This window comes from Ovis canadensis, chromosome 1, assembly GCF_042477335.2.
Source record: "Ovis canadensis isolate MfBH-ARS-UI-01 breed Bighorn chromosome 1, ARS-UI_OviCan_v2, whole genome shotgun sequence".
Classification (NCBI taxonomy): Eukaryota; Metazoa; Chordata; class Mammalia; order Artiodactyla; family Bovidae; genus Ovis; species Ovis canadensis.
The window spans coordinates 4,514,844-4,530,742 of record NC_091245.1 but is presented as its reverse complement, the minus strand read 5'-3'; the positions used below and the strand labels follow the sequence as shown (position 1 = coordinate 4,530,742).

The window sequence follows — 15,899 nt, the reverse complement described above, 5'->3', positions numbered from 1 at the left end:
CCCTAACAAAAGAGAGTGCATCTCCCCAAACTCTGTTCTCTGGCAGGTCAAGGGGAGAAGATGCTGGCCTGAGAACCTTTAATAAGACCACGATGGACGTGCAAGAAATCAGTAACTGACAAATCATGAGCTTACTCTTCGAATGTAGAGAACCAGGCCAGTGTTTTCAAACTCCATCATGAGTAGTAAATGATTTAGTTTGAACGTCCTCACTGAGCAAATTAACAGGATAATGATGATGAATTTAACTGTATTTTAACCTAAAAATATCTGTGAGACACCTTTCCCTGTTTCTAGGTCATGAATTGCTAATTCAAGACTCAGTGCAATTTTAGAGGATGAGTAGATATCCTCTAGGGAGAAAAACACACAACGGAAAGTAGCTTAAGAAAGAGGAGTCTTAGTATGATGGGGAGGCGAGGGAATACGTGGTCTCAGCCTTGCTCGACCCGAGCCTGGAACCCTGGTGAGCACTTTGTGCAGCTCATGGAATCCTGTCTGCAACATCCAGTGGGCATGACCGACTGTGTCCACACAGACTTTCAACGTCACTCATTCTGAGTCCCCTGGTGCCAGGCATGGAGTGGACCGTGGACTAGTGACCCCCGAGATGCATCACAGGAGGGGGCCCTCCAGGCCTCCCTGCAGGGGAGCATAACCAAAGGGAGACAGCACTGGCACTGCTGCAGGGGGTCAGGGGGACATCCGTCCAGGGTGAGGGCTCCTCTGCTCCCACCCCCACAACTCCAGCCGGGTCACAGTGAAGAAGGGTAACTCTGAAAGAAGCAGTGGAGTCTTCAGGGTTCAGGCCTGCTGCCATGAAGGTTCTGATTCTCCACCTTCAGCCAAGGGACAGGCAAACTTACCCTTCGGCCTCTGACGCCTTTGGGTCCCGGTGGTCCGTCTGTCCCTGGCTCACCAGGATTGCCCTGGGAAGACAGCCAGGAAGAAGTACATTAAGCTCTGGAATGGCAAGTCCAACTGAGGGTCCCTGGGGACCTCCAAATCACACTTCCCAGGGCAGCCAAATGGATGTGGCTGGACTTTGATGGACTTTTCCACTGAGTTATCAGATTTAGTCTAAGGTTACTGAACTTAGAATTCACATTAATGACAGCATTATATAGATTACTGGAGAAAGTGAAAGTGAAGTCGCTCAGTCGTGTCCGACTCTTTGCGACCTCATGGGCTGTAGCCTACCAGGCTCCTCCGTCCATGGGATTTTCCAGGCAAGAATACTGGAGTGGGTTGCCATTTCCTTAAATGGCAACGTACTCCAGTGTTCTTGCCTAGAGAATCCTGTGGACGGAGGAGCCTGGTGGGCTGCTATCCATGGGGTCTCACAGAGTCGGACACGACTGAGCGACTTAGCATGCACGCACGCATGTGTACAGATTATATTTTGTTGTAGTGTCATTTCTTTTCATCCTCACAAGGGCCACGCCAAGTGCTTATTGTCATTTTCATCTCACTGATGAAGGAAGGTCTTAGAGAAGTTGGGTCTTTCCCAGGGTCACTCAGTTCGCGTCTAACCCACGACTAGACCCAAGATATGGTGACCTTCAGCCGTGCTCCCATCAGACGCATTCAAAACAATGAAGATGTCTACCCACTAGGGGAATGCTTACCTTTGGACCTGGGTATCCAGGGAATCCTCTTTCTCCCTATAAAAGATAAATAAATGACTCAATATTTGGGTCCCAATGTAAAATCATCTAACATAAATTATTCTCAAGCAGAAAAGAAATCAATCTAGTGTCACCAAGAGAAGAAGTTCACCATGTTACGATTAAATTCTGTGAGATAAATCTTTAAAACTACAACATGTCAGAGTTCAAGACTCCTCAGCAGATACATACTTTCTTGCCCCTGCGTCCTTCACTGCCGACTCCATCTCGCCCATCATCTCCCTGAAAGAATGGAAAGACGGCATTGCTGCAGGGACCCATGTCAGGCGCTCCACGACCTTCTTTGTCTAAAGCCTTGAGCAGTGCATCAGATCAAGGTATAGTTCAGGGGAAAGTTCCTACACCCACCCATCCTTCAGTGTGAACTAGACCGTGTCTATAGGTGGGTGAGCTTCATGGACTACAATGTAAAAAACTGCTACAAGCTATTGGTAACGATGCTGTTTGGATGTAGAATCAAAGAGTCATGGAGCCAGGGAATCTTAGAGTCCACAGGACTCTTGAAGGTCACCTTGACCTATGGATCTATGAGTCTTTGTTGTTGGTGGTTTAGTTGCTAAGTCATGTCTGACTCTTTTTCATCCCCATGGACTGTAGCCCACCAAGCTTCTCTGTCCATGGGACTTCCCAGGCAAGAATACTGGAGTGGGTTGCCATTTCCTTCCCAGGGGATCTTCCCAACCCAGGGGCTGAACTCACATCTCCTGCATTGACAAGCAAATTCTTTACCACTGAGCCACCAGGGAAGCCCCATGAGTCTTTGATTCTACTTCAAACAAAGAACATGGGACTCAATCTATACCTTCCCGCGTCTTCTTTGCTCAGCCCCTGCTCCCCTCTCCTGGGTGCCCCTTCCCTTCCTTCCAGGTCACAGCTCTAGATTTCCTTTCTTCCCAAAACCTGTCTCCCTGTACTCGGAGACTTGTCCCTATCACTGTCTCCTGGGGGGGCTCTCCGAACTGGACACTGTTCATTATTCCAAAAGAATCAGAAGAATGTACTTGAAATATATAATAATACCTCTAAAACGCATGCAGAACATGCCCCTTAGTTAATTCACAGTTTTAAACAACCAAAGAGCTGTTGCCCCAAATTAATCGAGACAGAATCAAGAAGAGATTTTTTTTCAATGATTTGAGTCGTTTTTAAAGTTTGATTTTATTTTTCCCCTCTGCTTCTGAGACTAAGCAATAGCAATGGATTTTTAAGCTGCCATTCACTACAGAGAAATTACAAACACAAGAGTAATATTTTCAAGCTTTGGGATCACGAGTCAGATCAACCTGGCCCATGTATGGAGTATTTAGGTGTCATAACTCATCTTAGGAAACTTCCCAATGTGCTGAAGATATTTTTTTTCCTAGATATAAATATACGTTACAACATTATTGTAAGTGAGCAGTTAGAGGATTTTTTTAATATTTTTTAAAATGAATTCCCAAAGTAAGAATTTCCATTCTGGGATATCTCATTCCTTCCCGGGTGGCTCAGATGGTAAAGAACCTGGCTGCCAATGCGGCAGGCCTGGGTTCGATCCCTGGGTTAGGAAGGTCCCCTGCAGGAGGGCATGGCAACCCACTCCAGCCTTCTTGCCTGGAGAATTCTATGGCAAGAGGAGCCTGGCAGGCTACAGTCCATGGGGTCGCAAAGAGTCGGACAGGAGTGAGCAACTAACACTTTCACTTTCATATCTCATTCAAGACAAACTGTTTCAGTCTGAACTGAGATCTTATCAAAGCTCACTCCATTTTAAACCAAGGACATTTATTTCTTTACAGAAAAGCTCCATCTAGTCGGACTTGAAAAGCATTTGCAAGACCTGAAATGAAGGTGGTTTGAGGGTCAAGACACCACCACATTCACTCCTCAGAAAAAAAAATCTAGAAAACCTGCCTTTATTCACTACCTCTCCAATGAAATAAGAAGTATTTCAAAACTCATATGCACCAAGTTTCACTATTTTCAATCATATCCCCAGTAACATAAGAAGCAGCTTGTCACTGCATGGAACCAACCCAGGCAGCAATGACAAAGCCCAGCCCAGCCCAAGGCCCAACTGCCTGCTCCCCGAGCATCTCAGCAGAGTCGACAGAAGCCGGGGCCCCATGCACGTGGCGACCTTACCGTCTCCCCACGAGGACCCCGGTTCCCGATGCTCCCCTTAGGTCCTGGATCTCCGGGCTCACCCTAGACATGAGAAATGGGGCTAAGATGACTCAAACTGTGGTTTCAGGACTGTGCTTGCTCTGCGTGATGTCACTGGCAGGCTGCCACAAGCTGCTAGCTTCACCTTTTAGATTTTGAGGTTAGTGAGTTTTTTACATTGCAGGGCTCATGCGTGAACTCCTGGAAGAGAATCCAGGCAGGCTTCTATGCTTGTTCTCTCCATCATTACAGCAAGGGGACAGGCTGCCAGGGAGGAGAGAGAGGCAGGCACAGGAAAGAGGGCTGCGTGGAGTCAGCAGTGAAACCCCGACGCCTCACTCAGGGCAGAGAGGTGAGGCTGAGTTGCCCGAACTCACTGCTCTCCCCGAGAAATGCTGCATCTCAGACGAAGGACAGCAGCTCTTCCCGGGGCTTGTAGACTGTCAGCCTGCATCCAGCAAGCTGCTGTTACCCAAAGCCGCTGGGCTCTGGGGCCCTTGGACCAGCTGCATGTGGCCAGCGAGGCTGCTGGACCATCTGGAGAACACTCGAAGCGTCCGGAGGCAGTCCTGGGGGCTGCCTATGTGCCCTGGGCTCCCTGAGCTATCCTCACAAGCCTGGACTTAGATGCGGCAGGCCAGTATTGGCTGGTGTCCTAGCTACGCGAATACATACCAATCCACTGCTCACAGCCCATGCACACCCTCGAGGCGGGGACGGTGATCCCCCAGCCCAGCCGCTGTCAGCAGGGGCGGCGGGTGGAAGAGACCAGAGGGGAGAAGGATGTGCACACCAAGCAGCTGGACAGACTGACAGATGAGGGAGCCGGGACGGGGTATTTGGGGGAGGGGCGGCTTGGCCTCCAGAAACATGCGTTGCCCTTGTCCCGACAAACCTTTCTTCCCAGGGGCCCGGTTCTGCCGCGTTCTCCAGGAGCACCTGCGGTTCCCCCGCTTCCCTGGAGCAGGAGGAGGGGAGAGGGGCAGTGAGACACCCACCCCTCCAAAGCCGAATCCCACTTCCTGCAGCCCCCACCCTGCCTCTGCATGGAGGTCAGAACCTGCAGCTCTCTGCCACTTCCAGCCCTGGAGGCCCCCGTGCAAACATGCATGGAGAGGGCCTATGCCAACCTAAAATATGAGCGTGACCTCTTTTCACATGTGTGCACACATCCCAGGAATTAACGTTCACCTCCTGAGTTGCTGACTAGGGACAACCACGCAGCTGTATACAGCATTCCCTCCCCTCGCTTTCCACACCTCCCCACAAGCACCTGATTGTACAGGCGTGGAAACCTACACACACTCAAACGTTGAGTGAGAGAATAGGTCAACAAAGGGACACGGCTCTTAAAATACAGGACAGCCCACAGAGCCCAGAAATGACCCTGCCAGGCCCAGCAAATCCAGATGGTGATGGCTGTTTGTATTGCTTGCTATTTGAAGAGTTTCACCTCACCTCTGCACCATCAAAAAAACCTTGACTAATCAGAGCTTAAATATATGTTAGGAAAAAAACACACAAGCTTTTAAAATAGGTATCTATCAGAGTTCAAATTGAGGAAAGACTTCCCAAGCAAATAGCGGTTCTCACAAAGTTCCTATTGGCCCTGTAAGACACTTCTGGGCGTTTACCTAGCCTCAAGTCAGTTCTTCGCCGGTTTATTAGTCATGACTATTTTCTGTAACAAACAGTAGGATGGCTCCCTCAGGATCACAGCAGACCCCAGGGACACCAAAGTGTGGAGTGTGAGGGCACCCAGGCCCGTCTCAGCTACACCAACTTGCTTCTGCTCATCATCGCTAACAGCTGAGACAGATGCTGGCGTCTGCAGTGGTGGCAAGTTTAAGGGCCATCTTCCACGTCACACTTAAGGTGGGGGAATTTCTTTACACAGAATATCAGAGCACAGAAATAATTTCCAGCAGTACGGTGTAATCTGAGCATCTTAGTAGATTCACCTGACTTCCTGAGTCCACCCTAAGACTTCTGCAGCGAGGTCCATCCTTGCTTTGCTCACCACCCACCCGGCCTATGTCCATTGGAACTTAGCCCAAGGAGTCCCAAGAAAAACGGTCTCTAACTTCCCCAGGGCAGGTGAGCCAGTTACTATGAGAACTAAGGTCTGTGTTGGGAAAGTGTCGGGCTAAGGGGTCCCACCATCCACGAAACACAGGCTATCCATGCTGGCTGTTTAGGGAAAGAGGGGTCAAGACGGACTTACTCGAGGTCCAGGAATGCCCTGTTCACCAATCAGGCCTGGAGGACCGGTGGGACCAGGCGGACCCTGAAGAAGTAAGATGCCCACGTAAGTACTGCATGGAGGCGACCCGCCACGACCACCACAGGACCCACACAACGGGAGGTTACTCTGCACGGGAAGGAACAGCTCCCTGGCACAGGCCACAGCATGGATAAACCTCAAACACGTGATGTTGAGTGAAGGAAGCCAGATACAAAAGGCCACCTGGTAAATGCTTCTGTTCGTATAAAAGGTTCAGAAGATGCCAGTCCACCAAGGCAGAAAGGGAATCAGTGGTTGCCAGGAGCTCGGGGGGGGGGGGGGGGGGTGGGAGGTGCGGCATGACTGCATAACGGGCACAGTGTCTCCTTGAGGGACAATAATCGTGCTTTGAAACCTGATAGAGATGCTGCTTGGGCAATGCTGGGAATGCTCTCAGTGCCCCTTCAAAAGATTAAATTTTGTGTTCAATTTTGAAAAACTGATTGTCACCTCAATTTAAAAAAAATATAAGGTAAGACGCGGCTCGGTGGTGAAGAATCCGCCTGCCATCGCAGGAAATGCAAGAGACATAGGTTTGATCTCTGGGTTGGGAAGATCCCCTGGAGGAGGAAATAGCAATCCACTCCAGTATTATTGCCTGGAGAATCCCATGGACAGAGGAGCTTGGTGGGCCACAGTCCATGGGGTCTCAAAGAACTGGACACGACTTAGCTACTAAACAACAACAGCAAGACATCTGGGAACGTATCACAGGACACGCGGGCATGCCGGGGTACTGACCTGTGCGCCTCTGGTCCCCTGCTCTCCCACAGGGCCCTGCGGGCCGGGGCCTCCCTGGTTGCCCTTTGAGAGGAGAGAAGAGGCAGGGAGAGGTCAGCCATCTGTGCTCCGGTCACATCTGGAGGAGGGCGCAGGGAGCTGTCCCAGCTGTTCTGGGGGGTCAGAAGTAACACCGCAGCTCCAGGGAGAGGCATTGGACATGCAGAGCCAGTTGTCACTTGGCACCCTTAGAATCGATTGCCCCACTCATCTCACCTTTTCCTCAAGATGACTTCATGACATGAAGCTATTTCAGCCCACACCTGTCTCACAGAGACAGCTGAGAGGCAGAGCCGCCGAGACCAGTAAGTGGGCACATCCCCAGCAGGAGATGTCCAGGACACGGCCTCCTGCCTCTTTCCTGTTCCCTCTCCGCCATCCCCCATTCCCACAGCCACTTTCATTCTGATAACCATTCTCACTGCATCATCAAGATTCTCCCAAGCCTTTGCAGAAAAGGCTAAATTCAAGGAGATGGTAGGAAAGCTGCTGTTGGAGCCACAAGCCTTGATGGCGAAAGAGAGAGTCCCTCTTAATTTCTGGGTGGGAAGGGAGGGCCAGCCCCTGGGAGCCCCTGGTGAGTTATACAGTCATGACATCAAGGAGATGGCGACGGAGAGGCTTTACCTTAGCTCCTGCTGGTCCCCTTCGGCCAAAGCCACCCTGGGGAGAAACCACACAACTGTGAAGGGGAGGCAGGGAGGCTGGAGGAGTGGGCACCTTCGCCACACCCGCTGGGAGCCAGACGCTGTGCCTACCGGCCCGCAGGAAACTCTCATGAGTGACACCTTTCCCCTCCTCCCCCCCACCCCACCGAGGGAAGGGTGTGCTCCCACGCTGCCCTTGTCAATCACCTAAATGGAAGATTTGAGAATGACTTCAGACCTGCCAAGCAAAACAAGGAGTCCTCGGGCTACGTGGCCCCAGCCAGTTTCAAGAAAACAGGAATGCCGACCTGGCTATTTTTCTTACATTTTCCTAACTGGAGGGAGGTAAGACGGCAATTATAATGGAAGGAAGCCCCAGACTCTCCACACTGCCCTGGCCAACTATAACACACACTCGGTTAAGTAACGTGTCCGGAGCACATGCGCGTCAACCTAATAGCCCGGCTGTCTCGGTTTGGGCTCAAGAGTCGGCAGCATCTTCCCCGATGCTCCAGAAGCGAACCTTAGTTCAAATAAACGTGGGCGTGCTTGTGAGTACTCCGGTAAGTCCCACCTTATGATTCCTTCCTCTTTGGTGGAAAGGTTTGGGGGTGGGCCCCCATCCTGGATACATCTTGGCAAGGTTAGGAGGTGGAATTCCAGAGCCTGTCATCAGCCAGCCTGTGACAGGCATGGCCCGTCTGCTTCCTCAACCCAAGAAGCACGTCCACGGCCCGCAATGGATCACCCAGCGATATTCTGGGGCCGCCGCTCTGCAGTGACTCACTGCAACGGCAGCTCGTCCAGTGAAGACCTGGGCCTCCGTCTAGGGATGAACTGTGGACAGGTGGGAGAGGTGCCGCCAGGCCACGCCTCCACAGGGCAGCAACCTGCTCGCTTCTCACAGTCATCCCCGAGTACGACCGGAGGTCACCTGTGCTCAGGCCACACGGGACAGGAGGCAGCCCAGGAGAGGACGGCTTTCATCTCAGCGTGAGCCTCACTTGGGGAGCTCCTAACAGAAGTCCCAACTTGACCACACTGAACTCAAACCCCAAGCTCCCACCCATGCTTAGAAATACAACTGAATTCTGTGCTCATCATGGAAACAAGTTTTGGCTCTGTTCATAAAGCTGGACAGCACAACAGTGGAGTGTTTCATCACTGCTTTCCATTGTATAGATCAATAGTATTACTCAAAATTTATACTCGAGACTTTTAAGAGAGCACTTTTCAAAATTTAAGTTTTCTTCTGAATGTTGAAAGTAAGGTGATGCCCATAGTATATCATCTGCTTACAGGTAAGAGTCATTTCTTTTGAAAGCCCCCGTTAGCATGAATCCTGTCGTTTCTTTTAAAAGCCGCTGCCAGCAGACACCCTCGAGTGATCCAGCTATGGATCCCACAGCGTGTGACTTCCCCGGGTGACACAGAGGAGGGGGCCCTGGTCTCAACCCTCCCCACCACCGTCCCCAGTGAGATGCTGAGCAAACACCTGTCTCAGGCACTCACCAGCACCCTGAACTGACTAAGGATTCACAAGCTTCTGGACCATCTTCTTCCAGCTAGGAGGGCCGAGCTCCGGGTACCCCCTGGGCCCTGGAAGCATTCAAATGGCTTCCCAATGATCATCCATCCCCCTCTGACCTCAGCAATTCTTCAACAAGGCAAAGACGAGGCAGTGAGTGGTCTGCAACAGGCATTTCTGAAATGCCTTGGAAAAGCAACGGTGAGAAGCATTTCACTGGAAAACTGGCTCTGGTTTCACTGCTTGACTTACAGCAGCGGAAGAACAACAAACAATCGTCAAACAAAATAAACATACACCCCGTCTGCCTCCCTGCCCCTAATCCCCTCAATCTTTCTGTATTTCTGTTTGGATTTTTTAATTATTCAGTGGGATAAAGCCTGACTGAATAGTCAAAAGCAGCAAAGATATTACTTTTTAAAGTGTCTGTTTGGTCTGTTTTGGAGAAGGGCATGGCAACCCACTCCAGTGGGAGATTCTCTCTTGCCTGGAGAATCCCATGGACAGGGGGCCCTGGCAGGCTACAGTCCATGGGGTCCCCAAAAGACGGACAGGACTGAGTGACTTAACACTTTGGTCTGTTTCGGGAGGGGAAGGAAGCAGATTGGGGGTGGGTCAAGAGTAAATGAAAATGACAAAGGGTATGAAGAAGCAACAACAGGTGGCTTCTAAAATCCCTTAATTCCCCCAATAAAAAGTTGCTCAGTAGCTCTGAGTAGGAAGTCTGGCAGAGCTGGGCAAATAGTTCAAAGCCTACCCCCGCAAGCCCCAAGAGACACTCACGCTCTTCCCAGGTTCTCCAGGCCCTCCAGACACCCCGTCTCTCCCAGGGAGACCCTGGCGTGGGAAAGAAAACTGATGTAAGATTCTCCGCAAAGAAGACTGTGTAACTCAAATTCTGCCCAAGACGCCGGGGGACGGGGGTGCATACAGAGAGGGCCAGTCACCCACACTAGGGATGCCTCAGACACAGGTGCTCTCTGCCCCCCACGAGGCTTTGGCTTGACACACACTCTCTGGAAACATCTAGGGGGCACAAACTCCACCCGGAAGAAACCCCTCTTGGGAGGGGCTGTTTGAGCTCCCCTTGGAGACCCCTTCTCAAGCACGCACGCTGGGTTCCAGGCTCTCTGCTCCCAACCCCGACCTTGCGCATCCACAGCCTCAAGGCCCCCGTCCACGGCCCCCGGGGCTGGCAGTGACCCAGCGCAAGGCTAGCCCCCCGGGCCTGCACCGCAGGGAGGGTCTACAGCGCAGAGCACTGTACCACGGGGCCGATGTCTCCGGTTTCTCCTTTGGCTCCTCTCTGCTGGCTGTCCTGTCCTGAATTGCCCTGAAAAGAGAACAGGAGGGGAGTAAGTCACACATGCGTATACAGAAAGCCACTGCTGCGGGGGGCCAGGGACCAAGAAAATTGCAGTGACGTCTGCAGCTCAGTGCTTCAGCCGCATCCCGTTCAGGTAATGCCCATCCCGCCCGACAGAGCTTGCTGTGGGGTCAGCCATCGCTCTAAGCCCCAGATGGGGTGGGGGTGATGGCTCTTCCTCTCTGTTCCTTCTCCTGGGGAGGACGGCGGCCAGGCTCACGCTTGCCTCGTCCTGTCTGGACCCCCAAGAGGCTGGCCCAGTGGTGGTCAGTTGCTGACAGGTTTCATAGCCCCATAAAACAGGAAAAGCTGTAAACGCTTCTCTTTCTCTAACCCAAACTTAAAGCATCCCGAGACCACACTTTAGGGAAGCTTCTTGGGTCCTAATAGGAGAGGCTTTGCAAAGAATTATCTTGCAGTTAGAGAGCAAAGACATCTCTAGCCTCCCCAAAATTCTAAGAAAAGGACAAACCACATATTTCGCCAGCATGCTTTAAAGCAATTTCAGTGGTGAAATCCTTCCTTTCAATCCACCTCTCCCCACACCCCTGTTCTCCAGGCTCAAGTCTCGTATTAGTGATGAAGAGTCAGCTCCTCTTACCGGGTCACCTCTGATCCCGACATCACCTCTCTCCCCTTTGTCGCCTTTGGGTCCTTTGTCACCCTAAATAAAAACCACAAGCAGAGCCTGAGAATTAGTCTCACATTTTCATCTCACCCTCAAAATTGCATTCATCCCATCACAAATCTTAAACTGAACAGTGTTCCAGCAGTTACCATTTACTCATTTGCCACAAAGGTAAAACTATCTCCAAGCATTTCAGGTAATCCCCAAGTACTTATGGAGACCTGCACTGTATCAGGCGCTGGGGATTTATTTCAACAAAACACAGTCGGGTCTTGCCCCATGGGACACACTCTCCAAACAAGAAAAGACAACATAAATATGTCATGACTGACAGGGGAGCTAGGAGATGCCAAGAACGCACCCCAAGAGGAGGTCAGGGAAGGCTGCCCAGAGGAAGCAGTCTTATACACAAGTGAAAGAAATCATCGTTGAGTGAAGCATTCGTCACTTCTGCAGGACAGCCACACTATGGACATATGCTTACCCTCCTTCCTGGACTCCCTTTCTCTCCAGAAGTGCCGGGCAGCCCTTTGTCACCCTGCCAAAGGCAACAATAAAATGTCAGTCCTGGCGCAATGTCTGCCGGAGACTGACGGATCAGTCACCAGCATCTTCAGGCCCAAGCGCAGTTTGCACTTAAGAGTGGAAACTCACTTACATCTTCACCATTAAGACCGTCCAGTCCAATTTCTCCTAATTCACCCTGTCAGGGGACAAGACACATGAGTGAGCGCAAACTCTGGCAGAGTACTGGGAAAGTTTCAAACATACAAAGAAAACCAGGCTGAAGTACCTTCTCTCCTGGGAATCCACGCGAGCCCTGGAAGGCAGGGGAAGAAGGAATGTGAGCTCCTTCCTGGAGGCTGGAGAGGGTAAGCCAGAGTAGGCTACGGGCTGACCCCTCCCCATCCCCAACACGAAGGGCGGGGTCGAAAAATTCAGTTTTAGAGATTCACTTGTTGGGATAGCTTTCTCTCCATCAAAAAGGGATCATAGGCTAACCTGCCTGGACCTGAGTACATGGGTGTTGTTGGACCCCTGGGGTTGGGGGGCTGCAGGCCAGGGGCAGGAGCTCCAAGGAGGCCCCTTTGCAGTGCTGCAGTGTGGGGGCTGGTCCCTTGACATGGGCTCCCAAGCTCCAGCAGATGCAGAAGAGTCATCTGCCCTCGATCCAAGTATTTCACATGCAGAAACTTCCAGCACGGGAGTCCTCTCCCAATCTCCGCCCCCTCCCCCCACTTCCCTCACTCCCCCCAGGTCCGTGGCTCTAAAGACTCTGGGCACCAGTCCTCTCTCGGCCCAGCCCAGGTTCTCTCTGTCCTGTCAGTACCTGCTGGTCACTTCACATTGCCATAGGCAACTTGTCTCTCCAACCTCAGGTTCCCTTCCCAGCACAGCCTGTGCTCCTGAACCGACCAGGCCCGGGGCCACCTCCATGCGAGGCAGCCGGCTGCCCAGCGCTGAGCGGAGAAGCCGGGTGGGCATCCTCCTGCCCCAGGAGGTGCTGGGAGGGGCTGCCTCCTTCTGCACACGTGCGGGGCTGCAGGGGTCCCCCCCCCACACTGAGGGGCGTCCACACTCCACCTTGACTCCTCTCTGCCCAGGGCAGCCCTGGAAACCTTGAGTGCCGTTCACGCCAGGAGGACCGCGCTCACCCTGTGGGGAGACACAAAGGGGTTCTGTAGGTTGGACCTTCTTGTCGAGTGTGTCCACCGAGCGGGCATCGTTGAGGAGGGCTTGCATTAGGTGGGGCTGATGGGTGATGTGCCAGGCGGGCCTCCGGGCTCCCTGCACTGGGCCTGGAATCTGCAGATCCCTGCCCCGGAGGGAGACGGGCTGGGGCAGTCAGCAGCACAGGGCGTCTCCTGGTGGGCAGAGGACGAGCAGGCCCTGGGGGACTGTGTCTGGTGAGGACTGGGCCCCTGGAGGACCCTCAGGCTGGCTGCTCCTCAGTGTGGTCCCTGGTTTCAGTTCTCCAATGAGGTCCAGGCCCAGCGCTGACACCCAGCTCTGCTGATGGGACCTTTGTGGCTTCCAGTCCTTCCAGACCTTTGTCCTTCCTGGGAGGACCTTCTAGTCCTCCCACTGGGGCTCTCTGTCCCCACCAGGAGCTCTCTATCTCCACCAGGAGCTCTCTATCTCCATCCCAAGGCTGGGCCTTGTCGGTTCTCAAAAACCTCTCAAGTCACCTCTGGGTCAGGTTCTGCTTCCCAAAGGCCCTGCTGCAGATTCCACCCACGCCCACCAGACGCCTTGGCTCCTGATAACCCAACCGCCCTCAGGGAGGCTCCTCTCAAAGGATGTCACCCCTAAAATCCTGCCGAGGTTTCCCCTGCACCCCAATCCAGCCTGCTCGCCTCTCGCCTGGGTATCCGAATTTGGCAGATGCTGGGTTTGGTATCCCCGGTGACCCTCTGTCTCCAAAGCCACTCTGTCCCTCTTCTGAGATGGAATAAGTGAAGACCTGCACTTCATACCCACATGCTTCAGACCAGTTCCTGTAGCACAGAGCTCTGAGTTGAGTTGTTAAGACAGATAGGAATTCATGGTTTTCCCAAGGGGAAAGATTGGAAATGAAAAAGATGAACTCCACAATTCGGTCCCAACATGTAAGGAACAAGGAGGGAATATAAAGACTTAGGGAATAAAGCAACATTGACTTACAGGTCCACCTTCATCACCAGGATAACCTCGGTAGCCATCTTCTCCAGGAATGCCCTAGAACAAAGTCATCAGTTGCTTGGTTAAGAGCTGTGGTTTTCTTTGTTTCCTACTTGAGCATCTCCCTGATCCTCCTTCACGCAGCAGAGCCGTGTATTAGGTATCCCTTGAAGGTGACAGCTTTCCACACATTATTTCAGTGCAATTATTCTATCAGGATCTTTAAGGCTCTTGATCTACCAAGAAATACTGTGTGTTTACTGTAACTTAGAAGCAAATGCAATGGTGAATGGAATTGTTTCCTTAATTTCTTTTTGTACTTTCTCATTATTAGTGTATAGGAATGCAAGGGATTTCTGTGTGTTGATTTTATATCCTGCATCTTTACTATATTCATTGATTAGCTCTAGTAATTTCTGGTGGAATCTTTAGGGTTTTCTATGTAGAGGATCATGTCATCTGCAAACAATGAGAGTTTTACTGCTTCTTTTCCAGTTTGAATTCCTTTTATTTCTTTTTCTGCTCTGATTGCTGTGGCCAAAACTTCCAGAACTATGTTGAATAGTAGCGGTGAAAGTGGGCACCCTTGTCTTGTTCCTGACTTTAGGGGGAAATACTTTCAATTTTTCACCATTGAGGATAATGTTTGCTGTGGGTTTGTCATATATAGCTTTTATTATGTTGAGGTATGTTCCTTCTATTCCTGCTTTCTGGAGAGTTTTTATCATAAATGGATGTTGAATTTTGTCAAAGGCCTTCTCTGCATCTATTGAGATAATCATATGGCTTTTATTTTTCAATTTGTTAATGTGGTGAATTACATTGGTTGATTTGCGGATATTGAAGAATCCTTACATCCCTGGGATAAAGTCCACTTGGTCATGGTGTATGATCTTTTTAATGTGTTGTTGGATTCTGATTGCCATTGCAACAAAAAGAATAAAATACTTAGGAATATATCTACCTAAAGAAACTAAAGACCTATGTATAGAAAACCATAAAACACTGATGAAAGAAATCAAAGAGGACACTAATAGATGGAGAAATATACCATGTTCATGGATCAGAAGAATCAATATAGTGAAAATGAGTATACTACCCAAAGCAATTTACAAATTCAATGCAATCCCTATCAAGCTACCAGCGATATTTTTCACAGAACTAGAACAAATCATTTCAAGATTTGTATGGAAATACAAAAAAACCTCGAATAGCCAAAGCAATCTTGAGAAAGAAGAATGGAACTTGAGGAATCAATTTGCCTGACTTCAGGCTCTACTACAAAGCCACAGTCATCAAGACAGTATGGTACTGGCACAAAGACAGAAATATAGATCAATGGAACAAAATAGAAAGCCCAGAGATAAATCCACACACATATGGACACCTTATCTTTGACAAAGGAGGCAAGAATATACAATGGAGTAAAGATAATCTCTTTAACAAGTGGTGCTGGGAAAACTGGTTAACCACTTGTAAAAGAATGAAACTAGATCACTTTCTAACACCACACATGAAAATAAACTCAAAATGGATTAAAGATCTAAACATAAGACCAGAAACTATAAAACTCCTAGAGGAGAACATAGGCAAAACACTCTCCGACATAAATCACAGCAGGATCCTCTATGATCCACCTCCCAGAATTCTGGAAATAAAAGCAAAAATAAACAAATGGGATCTAATTAAAATTAAAAGCTTCTGCACAACAAAGGAAAATATAAGCAAGGTGAAAATACAGCCTTCTGAATGGGAGAAATAATAGCAAATGAAACAACTGACAAACAACTAATCTCAAAAATATACAAGCAACTTATGCAACTCAATTCCAGAAAAATAAATGACCCAATCAAAAAATGGGCCAAAGAACTAAATAGACATTTCTCCAAAGAAGACATATGGATGGCTAACAAACACATGAAAAGATGCTCAACATCACTCATTATTAGAGAAATGCAAATCAAAACCACAATGAGGTACCACTTCACACCAGTCAGAATGTCTGTGATCCAAAAATCTGCAAGCAATAAATGCTGGAGAGGGTGTGGAGAAAAGGGAACCCTCCTACACTGTTGGTGGGAATGCAAACTAGTACAACCACTATGGAAAACAGTGTGGAGATTCCTTTAAAAATTGCAAATAGAACTGCCATATGACCCAGCAATCCCACTG

The 15,899-nt window shown here is 50.1% G+C and overlaps 1 protein-coding gene across 1 annotated transcript in view; it reads right to left on the bottom strand.

Annotated features, from left to right (window-relative positions):
- The window catches only part of COL6A3 (collagen type VI alpha 3 chain), a 93,838-nt gene that overhangs the window by 25,652 nt on the left and 52,287 nt on the right, over positions 1–15,899 (bottom strand). The window contains exons 17-32 of the mRNA XM_069544117.1: positions 13,731–13,784; positions 12,651–12,722; positions 11,860–11,886; positions 11,725–11,769; positions 11,551–11,604; positions 11,040–11,102; positions 10,340–10,405; positions 9,856–9,909; positions 7,525–7,560; positions 6,859–6,921; positions 6,058–6,120; positions 4,729–4,791; positions 3,813–3,875; positions 1,860–1,910; positions 1,629–1,664; positions 867–929 (exon numbers count right to left, since the gene is read on the bottom strand). Coding sequence (XP_069400218.1) covers positions 867–929; positions 1,629–1,664; positions 1,860–1,910; positions 3,813–3,875; positions 4,729–4,791; positions 6,058–6,120; positions 6,859–6,921; positions 7,525–7,560; positions 9,856–9,909; positions 10,340–10,405; positions 11,040–11,102; positions 11,551–11,604; positions 11,725–11,769; positions 11,860–11,886; positions 12,651–12,722; positions 13,731–13,784 — 873 coding nt within the window. The remainder of the gene's footprint in view (positions 1–866; positions 930–1,628; positions 1,665–1,859; positions 1,911–3,812; positions 3,876–4,728; positions 4,792–6,057; positions 6,121–6,858; positions 6,922–7,524; positions 7,561–9,855; positions 9,910–10,339; positions 10,406–11,039; positions 11,103–11,550; positions 11,605–11,724; positions 11,770–11,859; positions 11,887–12,650; positions 12,723–13,730; positions 13,785–15,899) is intronic.